General features: G+C 41.8%; 1 protein-coding gene across 8 annotated transcripts in view; it reads left to right on the top strand.

Annotated features, from left to right (window-relative positions):
• Mctp1 (multiple C2 and transmembrane domain containing 1) overlaps positions 1 to 21,481 on the top strand; it is a 521,330-nt gene that overhangs the window by 415,832 nt on the left and 84,017 nt on the right. For all 8 annotated transcript variants that reach the window (XM_040728844.1, XM_040728841.1, XM_040728842.1 and 5 more), the window contains one exon: positions 13,616 to 13,735. In XM_040728844.1, the coding sequence (XP_040584778.1) occupies positions 13,616 to 13,735 (120 nt within the window). The remainder of the gene's footprint in view (positions 1 to 13,615; positions 13,736 to 21,481) is intronic.

The following is a 21,481-nucleotide window of genomic DNA, read 5'->3' as shown; positions in this document are numbered from 1 at the left end:
TAAAACCTTTTTTTTACTTTGGCTGTGTAATTTTAAGAGTAAAACAAAGACATTAAGTTTTGACAATGAATTGTCAACAATAACTGCAAGTTATATCATGAAGGGTTAAAAGGAGAGACAGAAATAAGTAGCATAGGAAAGATAGTCATGATAAGCTGAATAACTCTGAGTGAAATCATTTGAGTGGAAATGAGTCAGAATGGTACGGAGCATCACAAAACTTGGCAGGGTGCTCCCCTTTGCAAGCAGCTCTTGGAAGGAAGCCTCGCTATTGTAGAGGCTCCTGCTCAGTGAGTTAGAAATGAGGACATAAAGACTGTAGGTCTAATTTTTAAAGTAAAGTGCATCGCAGACTCCAGGAGCACACATTTGGCTCGTTAGATAGCATAGCGTCCTATTTCCTGGCACTGTCTATAGAACAGAGGGAGTTTCCTCCCGTGAGCAACTGACATGCCAGCTGTTGCCTCAAATATTGTACCTGTTCATGACGGAGGTAGCTTTCAAGCCAAATTCTGAGCTTAGCAGAGATTGAACATTTTGTACATCAGCAAACATTGGTGTAGAATGTACGTACCTAGACACAGCATTTACATACACAAGAATGGGAATTGACCAACAACCTGCTTCACAAACGGTGATGGTAGCAGACTAACTTCTTTAAAACTTGAGAAGGTAATTGTGAGTAATTGAGTTCTATAAATCTTCATAGCACCTCTGAGGCCTTGGATACAGAGAGCAGGTAAATGAGAGATTATCCTTAAATCTATGCTCACATTGAAGACAATTACTTTCTTTGCTAGTAGGTCAAGAATTTACAAGGTTAGACCTAAGATGAAAATGACAGTTGTTTCCCTGGCGTTGGAGGTATAAATCACAACTATACCAAATATAGAGTTGGGAAATACTTAAGGAGACTAATCTCCCCAGTGCGCGTTGATCTGTGATATGCCATAGCTCCTGGACCCATGAGCACAAACAAAGAATATTCCAGATGTAACACATGTAACTATCCTTAAGTAAAACCAATAGTGTTTTAACATTGATTCTCCATTTGTTTCAGTGTGTGGAGTGATTGTGACTTGATACGGTAACTCCCCCAGGGGTGAAATAAGTTCATATCGTCTTAATTTTCCATGTTTAGTCATTGTAAGTGCCAAATTTCTATGACTAACAAGGATGAATATGATTGTATTTGATGCCGTGGCAGACCTCAAAACCAGTAGCTGAAGGATTAATTCTTGCGAAAGGGACCTCCAAGAATCACTACTCCCCAGGCAACTCTAAGCATTTATCATTTTTGTTCTATACCCATACTATGAGCAGCATTAAGCTCACACCCTATTGGTTATGCATGTGTGATTGATGTGATGTTCAAACTGCATGTGCTCTGGGCTTTCCTTTTGGAGTTGCTGGCATTCTCAAAGGAAATCCAGAGCTTTTTATCCCTGACTTTGACAAAAATGATACAAGATGCCAGTCCAACTTGCAAGCTGGAAAGAAAAAAATCAGTAATAACCAGAGAAACCTTGTCCAGGCTTCTATTGGTAATCTCTCCACCCAGAAAGCTGTGTGATTGTGCTCCCAAGAGTTGACAGCACTGTCCCTGGGGTTGCCCTGGAGATTTCTTGGGCACTGCTTCTGTGGTTCATATGTGTCTCATCTTCAGATGCATCCTATCCAGTTATGATGCTTGCCTCTTTAATAGATGGAGTCAGGCTACACTTTGGAAAGATCATGGACATATTAAGACTATGTACTTTAAGTTTTAGATACAATGCCAAAGACTCAGGGTTCAATTTCACAATATCAGGAATTGGAGCTTTTTGACATGTGTATCTAAATATTAAAAGTAAATCTAAACAAGCATCTTTTTTCTACCACTATCTGTAAAAGCAAACCAAATAACAGTATATACATTTTAATACAAGTCTATCAACAAGACAATAAAATTTCCTCTTTCTTTTTCACTTGTAATCACACATTTGGTTTCATCAATAGAATTGAGATAGTTTGCTCCCCTGATAGATTGGGCCTAGTATTAGAAATATTGTAGATGGTGCACTTGAGAATTTTTCTCCCAACAGGTAAAATATCCATGCCATCCCAAACAGCAGAAGTCTCATTAGTCTGGTGTCAGGCTGAGACTAGTCAAAAACAGACCAGTGAGAAGGACACAGCTCCACATGGAGCTCTTTTATTAAGAACCGAGGTCCCCTGCTCCCACATGTCCCAGCTCCCTCATGTCCCAGCTCCCTCTCACCTCCTTCCCCCCTCCCTCCCCTGCTCCCAATCTGCTCAGGAGACCTTGCCTCATTCCCCTTCTCTGGGGTTCCATGCATATCTCTCTTAGGGTCCTTCCTGTTTCCCAGACTCTCTGGCAGTGGGATTGTAGGCTGGCACCCCCCTTGATCCATGTTTAAAATCCATATATGAGAGAGTCCATACCATGTTTGTCTTTTTGTGACTGGGTTACCACACTCAGGATGGTTTCTTCTAGTGCCTTCCATTTGCCTGCAAAATTCAAGATTCCATTGCTTTTTCCACTGAATAGTACATCAGATCAGGAAAGTTGAGTTGGGGCAAGAATAGAGGAGAGCAGTATGAGAGATACCATGAAAGAGGGAGCCATTCTAGGTTTGAGGAGAGAGGATCTCTGGCACTAGTAAGATTTCCAGAGATCTACAAGGATGACACCAACTGGCAAACTAAGCAATATTGGAGAGACTATCTTAAATGCTCCTCCCTGATAATGAGTTTAACTACTTCCTTGTATGCCATCCTAGAACATTCAACCAGTGACTGATGAAAGCAGAGGCAGATGCCCACAGCTAAACACTGAACTGAACTCCTGGAACCCAGTGAAAGAGAGGGAGGACTGATGAGCAAAGGGGTCAAGTCTAGGCTTGTTTAACCCATAGAAACAGCTGACCTGAACAAGGGGGAGATCTTGGATCCCAAACTGATGGCTGAGAGGCCAGCATGGGACTGATCCAGACCCCCTGAATGTGGGTGTCAGTGAGGAGGCCTAAGCAATCTATGGGGCCTTGTAGTAGTAGATCAGTATTTATCCCTGGCATACAATTGGACTTTGGGTGCCCATCCCACAATGAGGGATGCTCTTTCAGCCTGGACTCTTGGGGGAGGGTCTAGGCCCCGCCCTGAATGAAATGACAGACTCTGGAGATCCCCCATAAAGGGCCTCACCCTCCCTGGGAAACAGTAGGGATTGGGTGGGGAACTGGGGGTGGTGGTTGGAGGGCATGGGAGGAGGGGAGGGAGAGGGAGCTGGAACTGACATGTGAAGCAAGCTTGTTTCTAATTCAAATTAAAAAAAAAGAACGGAAGTTCCCTGTGTTCACAGGAAGCAGCAGAGCGTAGTGGAGAGGGTTCTGTAAGAATGCTGTAATCGTCCCTCTCCAGTTTCTACTTAAGTCACAGGATTCTTCAAAAGGGCAGCGCCCCATACCTTTAGGCCACTGCAGAGAGGCTATGGCTATACCAGACTCTCTTTGCCTGTGTTGTCTGCCTTGATAAATGGAGGTCATGCAGGAAGCTTTAATAGAGCTGACTCGGAATAAAAACCTTAGACAAGCATGTCTCAATCTGGCCACTTAAGACAAAACTGCCCTTTTCTCAGAAGGAGGAGTAACAGAAAACTCTGGTGAAGTGGTAGGGCTGGACTTAACTCAACAGAGACTAAATGAGCCTTGGGGGCTTCACTGATTCTCCTCTGAGCACTTTAATAATGAAATTCTGCAGGTAGAGAGAACATTTTGTGCAGATACTAATGAAAGGTCACAACTTTCCTCCACTCTGACTTCGGTCCTTCAATCTGAAGTCATAAGTCATGTCATCATCCTGTAACTGAACCAGTATGAAGACATTGCTACACATGGTCACCACAAATAAAAAGTAAAAATACTGAAATGGTGTTCATTACTCCACATAGGTTGAAGCCATCATTAACTATGAGTTCCAGGGTCTCTCTCTCTCTCTCTCTCTCTCTCTCTCTCTCTCTCTCTCTCTCTCTCTCTCTCTCTCTCTCTCTCTCTCTCACACACACACACACACACACACACGAACTATGCTTGCTCATACAATAACCGTGTCAATGTTTCTCTATAAGGAATGCTATCAGCATTTTGGGATTTGGGGCAGGAAGATTTCCTACCATTTTCCCAGTGACCCACAGGATTGCCCCACCAACTAAATACTACTGTACTATTTCCCTTTCCCACACTACTCATTGACAACCAAAATCGCCCCACATGTTCCTAAAGATGCCCTGCCCAAAGAAAGCATTAACCAAAGAGCTAAGTTTCAAAGTCAGATCTCCTTCCTTCCTTCCTTCCTTCCTTCCTTCCTTCCTTCCTTCCTTCCTTCCTTCCTTTCCTCTTTTCTTGCTGCAAGAGCTGAAGGAGGCAATGGATGGACCAATCACAAACGGTGAGGCAATGCATGGACCAATCACAAAAGGTGCCACTGTCCAGCTTCTTGCTCCACCTCCCAAGCGAGCTTCTAAACCAGGAATTCTATCACCTAGCGCATCTGTTGAAAATCATTTCAAGAGGAAAAACGAGTATTTTAGAGCCCACCTGACCTCCCCTCTGTAGCTTCCATATTTAAGTCCAGCTCTGCTGGTAGAGATGAAGATTTCCTTTTAATGGTTAATTATCATGATCAGTTTTAAAGTCTATTTAAATACATGGCTAAGAAAATTGAGATTCTTTATTTAATCATTGCCTCAAAAATAGTCTAATATTAATCTTTTCTGAGGCCCCTCTCACATTATGGAATATTCTCATGCCAAATGTTCCTGTTAAAACCAAAAGAATTGTTCTATGTTAATTCTCATAAGCATATAGGCATTTTGTTCATATTTCTGCCCTCTCTTTCACCTGAAATGGAGATTTTTGAGTGATGAGACAAACCACAAAGCATTATAAGATGAAGATTGGGTGAAAATGGGTTAATACTGTAAAGACTAGAGTGAAAATGTGTGTTAAGTTCAGGGGAAAATGAATTGAAATTAGGGAGGAAAAGGATTTTCTAGAAGGAACCTGAAATAATTAATTGTTTTGTAGGAGATGGCCTTTCCATATAGGCACAATTATTTTACTCACTTTTTCTGAAGAGATAGTCAGATAAAGAATCTCATCTCTTAATTAGAAAGAAAAATACTCATCAAACACATCTCATCACTGGATTGCTAATGAACCACAGCTGTTAGTCTGAAAGGGCAGGCTTTCTTCCCCAACAGTAGGAAGTGCTAATCATTTTGGATGAGATTTCTTTTTAAAATATACTGTAGCTTGCAAAAGAATAGGATATTCAATATTCCAACTTAAATGATTTTTTGAAGTAGGCTCCCCAGGGGTGCTGTCGTGTGTGGCGCTGAGTGGCCACTGAATACGTACATCTCACACTGCACTTCAATGCAGGAATCAGTCAAGAGCATGGTGTGAATGGCTTGGTCCTGTCTGGGACTCTTAAACTCTCAAGCTCAAAGAAATAAGAGTCAGGCAAATGAGGCCTTCTGTAGAAATGGTGTTGCTGTAAAATCTTAATATTCTGCATCTTTCACTTAACTTGATATGATTTGCCTTCTTTTATAAGTGTGACGCTTTAACCTGCCTTTAACTGGGATTTCAGTAGAGCAGAATTTTTTGTTTGTTTAATCTTCATGTGGAAAAGTAGGTCTTTCTGTCTGTGAAAATGTAATTGGCTCATTCAGTTTCCATTCTTTGCCGTTGCAGCCACCTTGCTAACCTCCTCTAAACATTGTGGACCAGCGAAAACCCATTTAATAGAAACATCATGAATAGCCAACTTTAGATTATTCAGAGCCATAGGAAAGAGGGAAGAAAGAAGAGAGTGAAACACACCTCAGAAACCTCGTTCCCACCATTAATTTTTGACCTGTTTGCCTTACCAAACCTTTGCCACAACACCTAAGAGCTGCCATTCTCTTTCTTCATGCTGATTCAAAAGATAGTGATGCCAGAACAAAGCAGGGAAAAGAAATGGTGTGTAGCAAGTCTCCATGCTGACTGACTGACGTCTTCAAAGCCCAGCCTTGCCACAGGATTCTGCCCCTCAGCCCATGGGCTTTGTGGGAAGAGTGCTGGATTGGGAGTCACAGTGCCTTTTGTCAGGCCTCAAAAGCCTGAGCCTTGGTTTCTGCTCATGTAAAAGAATCTTTCTGATGTGTAGTCTGTGAAACCTTCAACTCATGGCATCTTATGGCATCTATCCTAAGGTTCATTCCACACAACATCATACAGCCTACCTGTTAGGACAAATTATACTATTCTTCTTTCTGTAAATTAAAAATCCATTCTGAATATTTATGACTAAGGTTTAGAATGCTTCTAAAATCTGTCTCAAATAGACCCTGGTGGGATACTTTGTAATGCCCATGCTAATACTGTAGGCTGGAAACCAGGATTTGGATAAATGATAGTTGAATTTACAAATGAAAATGCATTAAAGACATGAGTTGATATTCATAAAACTCTTAGAGCAAATCAAGGTCTCCTTTGTAAGAGTGGCATTAGGTTGTTTAAAAGTGTTAAAAATTTTAGGCTAGCAAGATGACTCATCAGATAAAGGGGCTTGCTGCCAAGCCTGATGTCCCAATCCCCATCCCCAGAACCCTCTTCGTAGGAGAGAACTATTTCCCATTTTCCCCAAGTTGTTCTTTAACCTACACACACACACACACACACACACACACACACACACACACACACACACGTATTTAAAACCTATTTACTCTCTAATTCACAGAATGGGCAACATATGCTATATGATTTACTATAAAAATGTCTAGATTTTTCTTGTTGAAATTATTAGTAAAAAGATTTAACTGCAATATCTCTGTATAATACAGATCCCGTCAATAAACACCTCCTACACAACATACATGACATCCAAGGAATAGTAAGTACCCATCTTCTCCACTCAGTTACCCAATCACCCCTCCACAGTTATCATGTCCACTTATGGGATTTGTTTATATGGTCCATGTAATATAACACATGAGAGACAGACAGAGAAAGAGAGAGACAGAGAATAGAGATCAAATCCTTTTTAACAAGTAAAGTCCTTACTGTAGTGACTGATGCCTGTCCACATTGGTGAGGGTGGGTTGTCCTTGTTTAGTCTGGTTCTCAGGAATGATTTAGGATAAGCACTAAGAGGATTCAGCGGGTAGTGCTTGCCTTCATATAACGTTTAGTCATATGGCTCCTTTACACAATGTACTAGTGACGTTCTTGTTGTGACAGAATACCAAAAACAGCTCTATGGGGAAGAGCTTGTTTCAACTCAGTTTAAAGGGACAGATTTGTCATTTGTAACAAGGAATGCCTGGCAGCAGTGGTCACACTGTCTGCAGTCCGGATGCAAAGAGATGGATGCACCCCAGGCTTCCAGGTGCTTCTAAGTCATGTCAGGGGGCAATCAAGGTCAACCATCACACATATATTGCCTCCTGTGCTCTCCACAGCTATCTTATGAAATACACCAATATAAACTGAGAGGCAGTAACTGACTTGTTCAAGATCCTATAATGCAAAATGCCAAAAATGGAACTAAAGCCCCTTCTTTGGATGTCTGTTGAATGTCACATTTTGTCATAATACATTGTCTCCTTGGAGAGGGATGACTTACATATCAATTTGTTTTTTTCTGTTCATACATGGCATCAGAATTCCAAACTCAAAGCAACTACAAGTCATCAAGGCAACATCTTGAGGTCAGCACCTGGATCATGCACAGTTGGGCATTTCTTTGTATGTGACTGTACATACATTTATGTGTCTTCGGTTAGCTTCTGTGGTCTGGCTTTCAGTTGAAGTAAATGAAGGTGATGCCATGTGATGTTTAGGCTTCTATTTTGATACTCTGTTCTGAACCATAAGAAATAATACGTTACATTCAAGTCTTAGTGTGAAAGAATATTACAGAAGTCATAGGTAAAAGGAGATGGAGCAAATTAAGGACATTGCTGCACATGATCACCACAAATTGAATGTAAAAGCACTAAAAATGTTACCCATAATGTCACTGCCATGGCTTCTTCATAGCTTTTACTCTTGAAGCCTTAGTTAACTCTGGGTAGTATAGGAAAGATGGCTAGCTGCAAGAAGAACCAAAACTTGATGTGTAATAAGAGTCAATATGAGCCAGGAGGTGGTGGCGCACGCCTTTAATCCCAGCACTCGGGAGACAGATGCAGGCGGATCTCTGTGAGTTCGAGGTTCGAGGCCGGGCTGGACCGACAGCCTCCAAAACAATACAGAGAAACCCTGTCTTGTAAAACCAAAAAAAAAAAGTCAGTATGTTCTGCTTTCTGAGCACCTTTAGGTACCAAGTCGTAGACTATCTCTATTTCATATCTGCAAAGTAAATAGAATAATTTCTACTTTTCAGACTAGAAAACTGAAAGAAATCCAGTACCTGTCTAAGGCCACAGCGCTAGAGACTAGGAATCTTGAATGCCTTTGAGTCTGATGTGAACACTTACCCTCCTTCCATTTCATCTCACTACAACAGCTCCTGAAGGAATATGGTAATCATAGCTGCAATGCAAGGCCAGTTAGAAGGGACCTTCTAGCATCCTTCTAACATGCAAGGGAACACACAGAATTCTCAGTTTGTTAGTTTGTTAAATTTTTGAGGTAAGTTCTCATGTAATTCAGGCTAACCTCCAACTTGCTCTGTAGCTTGAGGATGACCTTCAACTCCCTGACCCTCCTACCTTAACCTTCTATGTGCTGGAATTGTAAGCATGGCCCACCATGCTGCGATTTAGTGTTCTTTCTACTGGTGGAGGTCAAAAGTGCTGTTACCATTTTGACTAGCTTCTCATTGCTGTGGAATTGTATTTTTAAGTCACAACATCTGTCTTATAGTTTAAAAAGAAAATTAAACACTTGAAGCATGTTCTGTCTCAAATGAGAAGGCATAACTAATGTAGAGTTGTTTCGTGTGTAAATGTAGACATGAATTCTGGTGGTGAAATGCCAAAAGCCCAAATTAAAAAACAGGAACTGGGACTAGGATCTGGGAATGAGAGGAAAAGCTACAGAACTGGGTGATGGGGGAAGAGAATAGGGAAAGTATCCCAAGGTGATGGAATTGAATAAAATTAAATACTGCATAAATTCCTTGTTGCCTAATGTAACATTGAAACATTCTAGGATTCTTTGGTCCTCTTTCTGTGTTCCATGCAAGAAAAGGCAGTTCTAGAGTGAGATCAGGACACATCCAACACCTTGTGGCTTATATTTGTTGTGTGTGCGTGCGTGCATGCGTGTGTGTGTGTGTGTGTGTGTGTGTGTGTGTGTGTGTTGGGAATTTATTTTTATTCCTTAATTTCTTCTGTCATCTCATTACTCCATTGCTTTTGCACACTCCCAAGCCCATGAAGAATTGTAGTCATGACCAAGGACAGATCCAGGCTAGGTTGGCTCTGAGTTTTCCCAAGAACAAAGGTTTTCCTGCTACCTGCTAGGACACCGATGGCCTTGCCTTCTGTATAACCTCAGCCTTTCATAGGGGAGAACAGTGTCTCAGTCTGTGCAGTGGTCCCGGGGGCAGTAGACGGAGCTCTACTGTAGAGAGGATAAGCTAAAAGGGGCACTTCCACTCTAGGCCCCTTCTCCATGCACCTCAGCGACTAGCAAAAACCAGGATCACAAGTGATGCTCTCACTGGTGACTTTTTCTCAATGATTCTTAGCAACCTGAGTCAGGAAAGCCTTTACCCCTACTTCTGAACACTTGGTCAAAGGTTTAAAACTTTTTATTTTTAGCAATGTTCAATATTTTTGAGATTTTTACATTATTTAAATGTTGAAAAAGGCAAACTTAATGTTTCTCATCTGGAGTTCATGCGAAGTTCTACCATTTTCAAGATGCTCACTTCCAAAAGGAGCGCTCCTAATGCACAGACAGTAATAAGCTGATGCGTCCATTTCAAGAATTTCTAAAGCAAATACAGTCTTTTCCTTGATCTCTCTCTTCCCTGTCGTCCCCTGATCCACGCTCTGTCATCTGTGTATATGGGGCACGTTGAATGTCATATAAATGCATAAGAAATATTGGGTTGGGTTGAGTGCTACATTCCAAGAGAAGCACTGAGGAGTTAAAGGTATGAGAGGAGAATGATGCTTACAGCTGAAAATAAACACAAAGTGTGTCTTATTGGCAATGCTTGAAGCTACTGGTGAAGCTAAAAGACTACCATGGTGTTGAAAGATGCTGGAAGCAATGCAGTCAGTCTAACATCAATGATCACAGCAAAGCAGAACATCTCTGTTCAGAAGGGTGACATTATCCCACCGGATCACATTTAGCGATGAAATCATCTGAATCCCATCCATGTGAGCAGAACACACTGAAGGGAGTGAATGCTCTCTGAGTGCTGGGGTTAAAAGCATGTGCCACCACTGTCTGGCTCCTGAATGCTGTCTCTGAGCATGCAGACACATGAGAAGGGCCAAAGGGAAAGAATGAAGAATGGGTTCCCACCGCAGTGCAAGAGGACAGCAGAAGGGGTAGGGGAGGGGTGGTTCTCTCTGAGAAAAGTGCTGAAGGGCATATTTACCAAGCAGAGAAAATTCTAGAAGCATCCCACTTCATAATTCTGGATGTATTTCTCTCAAATCAGCTAGTTTCTGGCAGTGGTTCTATAGTAGTTTATTAGTACAAATAGTTAAACTGCTGAATAGTGTGCCAGGGTCCTGTGTCCATTTACTCTAAGTACTTACTCTGCCCGAGTCATGTTCTAAGCTCCAGGGGTAAGGCAGGGAACAAAAAGAAGGTGTCTGTTCTCCAGGGTCTTGCATTCTAGAGATTACCCGAATGGTACAATAATTGTATCAATATTTAATGGGCTCTATTCAAAAGTAATTTCCCCTTTACATGTAGTTGTCCCCTGTCAAATTTATCTCGGCTCACTTCCTGAAAGAAGAGTAATATTTACAAAAGCACATTTAATAATCCTAAATATCAATTATACATCATATGATCTTTGTACACATATAGATTTCAAAAGTTAAATGGGATATTTTTTCCTAGAAATCTTCCTACATTTCTATTGGAAATAAAAAAAATCACCTATTTCATACATTAAGGTATTTGGAATGGTTCTTATTCTGGAAGTTGAATCTACTGTTACCACGTAGTACTAGGTAATTTATATATGTATAATGGTATCAATTCTGATACTCAGCTATGAATATCAGAAACCTAGTAAAACACACACTTCTCAAAATATGTAAATCGTTGACAGTTTTCTGAGGGTAGCATACAGTGTGTTTTGATCATATTTACCCCCCCCAGGTCTTTCCAGATACATCTGCCCACTCACCCAACTTCTTCTTCTGAAAAAAGGATAAAACCTATAAGACTTCCTTCTGCTTCCCCGTGTATGGTCGTTCACGGACAGGGGCTGACTTCCCAAAGCTGCACTCTCAGAGCAAACCGGCTCTCCCTCTCCCAGCAGCTGACAGCAGCCGAAGCTCCACAGCTGGGGTGGTAGTTCAGGCCCAACTCCCCCTTCCTTGCTGAGATTTGGACTAGCTTGTGCTTACACATCGGGGTCCTGACTCTCCTGGTCTACTGAAACGCAAGATGTACTCTGAGAAGATGACTGAACTTCCCGCTTATGCTACTGCTCAGCCAACGCTTGCTAGGCGTGATGCTGTGATTTCCAAACAATAATTAGTAAACTTTTTGAGCATCACTTGCATGGACACAGTAGTGCGCATTTTCCCTCATCCAGAGCACTGTGTGAACTACGCAGTTTTGAAACTCATTGTTCTCATTTTATAGAGGAAGGAATTAAAATACATGATACAGAAGTTATAGAAAGCTTACACAGCTCCTTAGCATGAAGGTCAGGTAGGAATTCTGCTCTCAATTCCACCTTATTTAAGGTGACCATAGTCTGATGGCAGGCGTCACAGAGCCGGAGAACTGGGAGTACACCTGGTGAAGAGGTGACAGATTCACAGTGTAGGTCTCAAATCCTGTTGTTTTTCCAAGTAGATATGTATAGACTGGCTCCCTCCCTCGGCCACCCCCAGGTCTGACATTCAAATAGGTGATGCTAAAACCAATACAAATGGGTGTGTTAAAATTTCCTTTGACAAAGCTGCTCTTCCTGTTCATTGGCAAACATCTGGCTCTCTGTGCAATACCGAATGGTAAGCCAATTTCTTCTAAATCTTATTGGAAGCAGCATTTTTTTTCCACAATGTGCGGTCTTTGAGGTTCTGTGGTACAGACATGGTGTTTTCACCTGCCTATTATGCTTGTTCTATTATGTTATCTGGGTGAGATTTGTGACGAGAATGTCCCTGATGATAAATGACGATTCGTTCTTTGTGATTAAGACAGACAGAAGACCAAGCTATTCTGACAATAGAGTGAAGCTCTTCTTTTTTTTGGCCTTTTTAAATTATTAATTTACTTTTTACATTCCAATCCCAGCTCCCCCTCCCCCTTCCTCTTTTCCACCTGTTCCCCTTCCCCCCTCCTACCATCTGCTCCTCAGAGAGGGTAAGGCCTTCTCCCCTAGGAAATCTACTAAGTCTGTCCCATCATATAGTTGAGGCAGGACCAAGGCATCTCTCCATCCCCACACACCTGGATCTAGACTGAGCAAAGTATCTCTCCATGTAGAATGGGCTCCACTAAGTCAGTTTGTGCATTAGTGTTAGGTCTTGGACCCATTGCCAGTGGCCTCATATATTGTCCAAGTCACACCATTGCCACCTATGTTAAGGGAGTCTAGTTCAGTCTTATTCAGGTTCCCCATTTGTCAGACCTGAGTCAGTGATCTCTCACTAGATCGGGTCAGCTGATTCTGTAGGTTTCTCCATCATGGTCTTGACTCCTTTGTTCATATTATTACTCCTCCCTCATTTTGATTGTACTCCAAGAGCTTGGCCCATTGGTTAGTTGTGGATTTCTGCATCTGCTTCCATCTGTTTCTGAAAAAGGGGTCTAGCTTCTCTAGGGTTGTGAATTGTACGCTGGATGTCTTTTGCTTTATGTCTGCTATCCCCTTATGAGTGAGTGCATCCTATATTTGCCTTTCTGGGTTTGGGTTCCCTCACTCAGGATGATTTTTTTCAAGTTCTGTCCATTTGCCTGCAAATTTTAGGATATCATTGTGTCTTACTGCTGAGTAGTAGTATTCCATTGTGTAAATACACCACATTTTCTTGATCCATTCTCAGTGAAGTTCTTTTAACTGAAAGAACAAACAAAACAACAAAAATAACAACAACAAAACCTTATTTCACCTAATCTAACTGTAATTTCACTGGAGGAAAAAAATTAAAATTGCCTTTGACAGTGTGTTACCACGTTTTCCTTCACAGAAATTAAACAAAGCAAAAATCTTAGCAGTGAATATCTAGGAGTCGGTTGTGCTTTTAGCAAAATGCCTACCAAGTTCTTCGGGCATTATTTTCCAGATGAAGCTTCCTGCTCTGGAGCATGTACCTTTGTGGGTGTGAGGGGTGTGTGGGTAACAGTTCACTAAGGAAAGTCAGAATTAACTCTGGAATTTTTTTCTCTTTTTTCCTCCCCTCCAGCTCTTCCTCTTTGTTGTCTGGAACTTTGAGCTCTACATGATACCACTGTTGTTATTGTTACTCCTGACCTGGAACTACTTCCTCATAATATCAGGAAAAGACACCAGACAACGAGATACAGTAAGTCTCTACATTCTTTGTGTCTCACCCCTCTGATGAGATGACACTGAAACTCTGTCTACAAATATCCAACTTTGGAGGAAGGGTTTGTAAGCTCAAACCTAACAACTCTTTGCTCTTAGCACAATATGAAGTATCTGCCTATTTCTTTAATGATTCAGCTTGTTAGAAACTAAAGTGGAAAGTATACAAACTGAGCTATGACATAAAATCATTAATGGCTATTACTCCAAACCTTTCAGTTTGCTGGTTGTTTTATTTCTTCATGAATCCTGAACTAAGAGATAATGTCACAATCTTGTTAAGGATCAGACCAAGTTAATGTATTTTAGTTAGGACAGTTCTCTGGGTAAACTGTAGTTGAAGGAAGAGTTGATGGTTATTAGTCTGGAAAGTGTACTAAAGTTAGTGACTCTTCACTAACAACAAGGATGTGTTTATGAGTTAGGTATATCATGATCCTGCCTCGAGGTTGGAGACTTCTCATTCAATCCAGGGAATGTTGAGTTAAATCTGTACTCCCCCTTGTTTATGAAAGCTCACAGAATGTGTGAGACAAGGAGGTAGAGCTCAGCTGACAAGAGCTTGTGCTTTGACAAGAGCTTGGTCTGCTCCTCCTGTGCTGTTTCAGTCACTGGAGTCCTAGCAAGCACACCAGCATGTGACTGAAGGGGCACATCTTCTCCAAGCTCAACATTTGTAATTGTGTGCCTTGATGGGCAAACATTGAAAAGAATTCAAAAGTAGGTGAGAGCATACTCTGTAATGGGCTATTCTATTATCGAAGTTTTGAGTGTTTTATAGACTCCATTTTATTTACAGCAGGAATATTTCCATTACTATGTATGCTTATTTGATTATCAGTCGAAAATACTACAACACTTTATTGCAATAATGGATATCAAGTAAACTCACTGTCTTACCTATTGCAAAGCAAAAAAAAAAACAATAAAAAATAAACAGTTCCTTAAAGCAAATATGTATTTCACGAGGCGGTGGTGGTGCACGCCTTTAATCCCAGCACTCAGGAGGCAGAGGCAGGTGGATCTCTGTGAGTTCGAGGCCAGGCTGATCCGACAGCCTCCAAAACAATACAGAGAAACCCTGTCTCATAAAAAACAAACAAACAAACAAACAAGCAAACAAAAAAGTATGTATTTCAAATGACAACATAAGCAAATTATATTTCTTCAAAAATAATTTTCCTTCTCTTTAGAATAAATGATAGATACTAATATACAACCACGAAGTTCATGACAGTGTTGTTGATGTTCTAATATGTTGCCATCTCTATGACTAGATTAGTTTAAGGTTGAAGAAACAAATTTTCTGCTGCCCTTTGCATTTGTGACTTTTTAGCATATACTTTACATATTAGAAGTGTTCCGAGTCTTTGTGTGTTGAATACTTGTTGACTGTGTAGGTGTCTACCCTGCACCTGTGTATCTGGGGGTTAGAGGAGAATGAGTGCCAGATATCTTGCTCTATTACTCTTGCCTATTGCCTTGAGACATGGCCTATCACTAAATCTGAAGCTCACCATTTCATCTGGGGGTTCTGGAAGAGAGGAGGCCCTTAGCATCCACTCAACTCCATACCCCCAGTCCTGGGGCTCCAGGCACATACTGACATGCCCTGACATTTTGTAGGCACTATGGGTTAAGAATCAGATCCCCATGCTTGCAGAACAAATGTTCTTATCACTGGATCCATCTCCCTAGACCCCAAAACACTTTATTTTATAAACTCTATCAAGCCAATTACAAGATTGCTGATAGAGATTTTAATGGTTAAGCAGTATCAATAGACAAGAAGTTATTTTTATTGCTAAGAATATATATATTAATATGCATGCTAAGAGACAGGCCCAAAATGTTATAAGAACTGATGTCTTGGGGACTAATAGGCATTTCTTTCTTCAATTAATCCAGGATTTTTTTCTTTAAAAAAAATAGGGCTATCTTGAACAATTACTTTTTTGTCCTGTTTATCTCGGGGAGATGGTTAAAAAAGAATATCTACATTTCATTCAGCTGTCTTGAGGCATATTTGCAAACAAGATTATTTGCAAATAAGAAATGTAGTAATTTAGTTTTAGTTTCTAAGTCCTTTGGGATTTATCTTGAAAATTTAGGCATTGGTTTGAGAATTTTTACTAAAAAAATTCTTAAACTGTAAACTCCATTATTTTTTCTAGAACATACCTGCCTTGTGTGGAGAGTTCACTGTTGGGCGGAAATTTGTAATATATGACTCATCTTTGGTACTTAAATACTCTGAAACTTTTATAAGTCTATAGAACAATTATGTAACATATAATTTAAAATTGCATAATATACTTTATAAACAGCCCTTTATCTTTTACAAAATACAACACTAAAACAGAATCTTCCAGATATTCCTTTTAATCATCTATGCTTAAAGTTTCTCTCTTTTAGCCTTGGACAACATTTTATCCCCCAGTCAGCCCCTTAAGACATTCAATAGCTTAACCCATTTGAAATGTCAACTACACTCCATAACGGCCAGTAATTGCCTTTTATTTGCCCAAAGCACACATATCCACATATTCTGTTCTTCCCAGGACTGGAGGAGCAACGTTTCTTTCAACTTCTCATTCACTGGCTCAGTTGAGAGCTTATGTAACTCTTAAATCCAGTTTGTCTAATTATGTGGTTTCTGGCCTACCCAGCTGTTTTAACTGCTTTCTGCTTTTGAAAGAAGACTTGGACTATACCTTGTTGGTTACGTGTGTGTGTGTGTGTGTGTGTGTGTGTGTGTGTGTCTGTGTGTGTGCACATGTGAGTATATGTGTGTCTGTGGGGGGGTATGCATGGAAGTGGATGTGTGTGGATGTGGATGTGTGCCTGAGTGTCTACAAACCTTGTCAAACCTTTCAACTTACATAAAAAGTACACAGGCCCTCTGGGGTGAATTAATTACACTGTTGACTGACCTCTAGCCAGGAAGTTTCCTGAAGAGGGGTTGGGGAGAGGGAGAGAAGGTGGGGGCTGTTTCTGCATGAAGGGTAGAAATCTTAGAAAACTTAATTAGAATGAAGACTAAGAGAAAACAAATCAAAATTACTTTTAGATCTACGTGGAAAAGAGACAAAAGTTAGGAATAATTTCATAACACATGAAGTAAATAGATGGGCAAAAATGCTGTCTTCAATGTATTGACTGATAGTTGAGATTTATACCCAACAGGAAAAGGCTTCCTTGGGTTCTTATTATTTATTAAGCCCCTCAGCCCATAGATCTCAAGAACTAAGCCCTTCCCTCTTTTTCAACGAGTGCTTCCAGTTTAACAGAAAAAGGATTCCTGATACTTGCCCAATACATAGAGACATGTAATGAGCAGTCTTTAAGGGCTGGGTGAGCTGACAGCTATTACTGGGGGTGCATCTGCAGCCCCTGAGGGAGCCCACAGGATGAGGTGTGTTAGAAATGGCACTCTTCCTTTGCTATTTCCCAGTCAGAATTGTGAAAAATAAGGAATGCTGGGTCTCAGTCCCCCTAGTGTGGGACCATGATGTGAAAATTTGCAGTGCTAGAATTGTTGAGCTTTCCCAGAGGAGCCTGCTTAATACATACTTCACTCAGAAATGTCCCTGGCATGAAAGGGCTATAAAGATAGAAATGCCACCCTTTGTCGGTTTGAGCTGTCACTCCAAGAGCTGAGGAAAATTCCTTCTCCCTGACTATTGAGCCGGTACCACCCATCCAAATTACAGGTACTGCTGACAAAAGTGTCAACAGCTGACGCGCTGACACCAGGCAATACTCTTGATTTGGGAATTTCAGAATTACTGAGCTCTCGCGGCACCCAGTGCCATGTGAAGCACTTCATAGGCGCTGCTTACTGAGTCTTCTCTCGGCAGAACAGGCTGACTGGGTTGGGTCCTCCTAAACCCCGTTCCCGAGCTTTCATCTGTAGCAATTAAGGGGAAATACTCCTGTGGAATAAGCATAGTTGCAGGAGCCTCCCTTAAGAAAAAGGGCCGGGTCTCAGAAAATGAAGGAAATGAGTGGATCACGGAATCGGAGGTCTATTGCACGCTCTGTGGTATCATTATTCCTCCTTTACCCACAGGGAAGCAGTTTAATGACGCCCACAAAGGCATCCACCGCCTGTGTTCTTAACCACAATCATGCTTCCTTTCCCGACTCCATTGTGGTACATCCCGCTTCTCCCTGGGCAAGTTTCTCCATGAATTACAGCATAGACAGTGGCACTAACTCCACCCTCAGACACTGACAGACGTTCATTCACTTCCTCCCCACGTCTTACTGTTAACTCGGAGACATGGAGCAGATATTTATTAAGCAATTTCTATATATTCAGCTTTCCTCCTAAGCCTTTCAGAGATACCTCTTCCTTTCATTCTTTATATAATTATATCAAGTACATTATTCTAAATGCTTTTTTACTCTTTACATTTTTATTTTATTTAGTTAACACTTTTTTCATTTATTTTACATCCTTACCATGGTTTCCCTCCCTCCTCTCCTCCTGTTCCCTCCTCCCAGCCACCCCTTCCCCATGGACGCTCCCTCAGTCTCAGAAAGAGGCAGGCCTGCCATGGGCTTGAGGAAAGCATAGCACATCGACTTGAGGTAGGACCGAGCTCCTGTCCCTAATTCATAAATGGGGAAATTGAAATACAAGATAAAGGTGAACTCCACAGCATAGTGTGAGTGAGTCTGCTGTTTTCTAAGCCTTGCTCTGGTTTTGCCGTGTTCTCTGGGTATGCAGGGCATCCACAGATTCCTTCTCGTAAGGTTCTCGGAGACTTCTCAAGGAATCATAGCAGACATCTGCTCCAGATGGGGTGCAGCCAGTAATTCTGAAAGTGTTTGTGGCCTGGGGACTGACTGAGCATGGGAGGAGTTACTGAAGCTGGGCATCCCCCACAGTTGGGAAGAAAATCTTGGGACTTTTTGGCATACACACATTCTTCAAGCAGGATTTTTAATTACACTTTAGAAAGCACTAGTCTCCACTGTCATGATACGCCTCCTACACAGCAATCTCGGTTGCTAACCAATGGTGGCATGAAAAAGACTGCCGAGTGAGTGAAATCACTCTGACTCATGTATGACTGTGACATAAATGGAGACGAAAGTCTGCGTGTAGTGGGAAGCTCAGTTCACTCCTCCCCATGACAAAGCAGGAGACTCTTCTCCCTTCTACAATGGCACTGAATTTGTTTTCTTGCTAGGTCTGATGCATGTAAGCCCAGAATACTTACCTCTAGAAGGAGGAAATGCTGTTGGAAAATTTGGATTGGTCACCACAGAAACTTTTGGTGTCTGTCCTGAATCCCTGTCAGTCACACAGATTGGTTATGTTTTCAGTCACTGCTCTTGTCTAGAAAGCAGCCCTCTGTGGAATACCTGAATCTGTAGAATACTGAATAACTGAGTCTAAGAGGACTAAAGGGGTTGGCCAAAGCCAAGCTGAGAGAGGAAAGGACCATTGGCAGAAGAGCTTTATCGATGATGCCGTTAGATCCTACCTCAGTGTTATCATTCACTGAAAGTAACACAGAGCACAAGTCTTCTGTGTTTGCCTCTTGGCACCCAAAAAGTCCACATCTTCAGTGCGCTTAGCAGAGGCAGCTCTGAGTCATACAGCCTCTGAACACATCTAAAAATGGGTGATCGCTCTTTTCTCCCTTGGACTTATCTCAAGGAGGAGAGTAAAGGAACCCCTCCTCACAGAATACTGTTGTCCTTTGACCCTTACACATGTGTCCTGGAGTGTACACCTCCCCACCCCCTCCCCCCACACCATTTTCTAAAGAAACAAAGAAAGGCTGGGAGTTGAGAATTGAGATTTCCTCCATTGGATAGGTGAGGAAACCAAGACAAAATAAGACGGTGACTCCAGCAGAGCTGGTGCACTTGGGTGGGGCGCTCTGTGTGGAGCAGATGTACAATGCAGGCCACACATGAACATGGGTCCTGTGTCTTGACTTGTGGCCTGGTTGGAACACTGACTCGTTGCCATTAAGGTCCAAGAGAACACACAATGGCTCTGCAGCCCAAAGGCATGACATGGACACGGCAGGGCTGGGGCGACTTGGCACAAGCCAGCTGCTTTGTGCTTTGTTCTGAGGCTCCTCCTCAGCATGTGCAGAGCCAACAACAAGGCGAGCTGCTGACAGCAAGGGTGTGCGGGGAGTTGAAGAATCGGAGAGCAAAAGCAGGAGCATTCAAAGTAGAACATGGCTCTCTTTCCCAAGTTTCCATGTACTCTATGTTTTTCTAGTCTCTTCTTTAGAATGTGTTCACTTATGTAACTTTTCATTGCTCATCCTATATATCTTAAAACGTACCATCCAGTCCAATGTTAGGCCATCCACATTTGTGATCTAGAGCATATCTAGAGTCCTCCTTTATAATGCTAGAAAATCTAGCAAACATGAGTTTTTAATGCCTGCATAGTTTTAATTGTGGAAATACTATATTTTTCTTATTAAACACTGTTTTTTTTAAAGTATTCACTTTAAATTTGTGGGGATGGCTTTTGTTTGTGACCATGTCAATGCTGTAAAGAAAACCCTAAGTGGATACTTGGGCAACACCTTCTGGTAAGGTCTTCGAAGGATCTCTGGATCAAAATGCATTCATTTTGAAAATTTTTTATTTAATATAATTTGTTGCCTTCTAAGGCTTAACATTGTATTGTGTGCCTGGGTGAGCAGCACCTGCCCTGTCTCCAGGAGAACCAGAGACAACTTCAAACTGTTTCCGTCGCTGCCAGTCCACACCGTCAACTGTGAGTGAGACAGCTCCTCGCAGTTCTCCTATCTGTCATAAATTCATCTGATATATTTGCTGCCAAATCACCTGCTTTTAGACCTAAACTGTGTTATTTGAAACTCAGGGGTTCCAGGTCATCTTTGGCTACTCAAAATGTAACTTCCTGTCTCAGTTAGGTTTCTATTGCTGTGAAGAGACACAATGACCATGGCAACTCTTACAAGGAAAACACGTAATTGAAACTGTGAGTCCCCTCAGTTAAATGTTTTCCTTATAAGAGTGTCGCACCTGCTGTGCGGCCTGCATCCAAGAATGTAGCCAGGTGGTCGGGATAGATGACACAGAGACCGGTCGGTTGCTTTAAGAAAACTTTATGCTTCCCAAGTCAGCTTAGGAGGAGATTCCAAGTCCGCTTAGGAGAGAGAAGTCTCAGGAGAAGTCTCTCTAAGAAAAAGGAGCTTCCCTTTTTAAGGACTTCTGCCATTCATCTACATACCATTCTTTCCAGCCTTCTCACCCTCCTGGCTGGTGGTTTAATCTCCGGCCCCAGAATCGGGGAGACACCACAGGGGGGACAGGAAGAGGCATCTAGCCGTAGGGGGTGTGAAAGGCATGGTATTTCAGTGAGCAAGCCCTTATCTGAGCCCTATCAAGAGCTTTAAAGCACTGAATTGTTTTCAGTAAACATTACACAGATGCCTGCTTCCAGGCCGAAGGGGAAGTGGGTTTCTGCTCAAGGTCTGGTGTCCCCACATAAGAGCAGTATCCTGAGCATAGGAATCCTCAAAGCCCACCCCCACAGTGACAGACTTCCTTCAATAAGGCCATACCCACTCCAACAAAGCCACACCTCCTCGTAGTACCACTCCCTGAGATTATGGGAGCCAATTACATTCAAACTATCACAGTTCCCATGGTTGTTTGCAATATAGTTCACTTGTACCTCATCTAGCTAACCCTGAGCAGAACACATCCC

This window comes from Mesocricetus auratus, unplaced genomic scaffold (assembly GCF_017639785.1).
Source record: "Mesocricetus auratus isolate SY011 unplaced genomic scaffold, BCM_Maur_2.0 Super-Scaffold_100020, whole genome shotgun sequence".
Taxonomy (NCBI): domain Eukaryota; kingdom Metazoa; phylum Chordata; class Mammalia; order Rodentia; family Cricetidae; genus Mesocricetus; species Mesocricetus auratus.
Note: the sequence above shows the minus strand (reverse complement) of the source record. Positions and strands in the feature narration are given on the sequence as shown.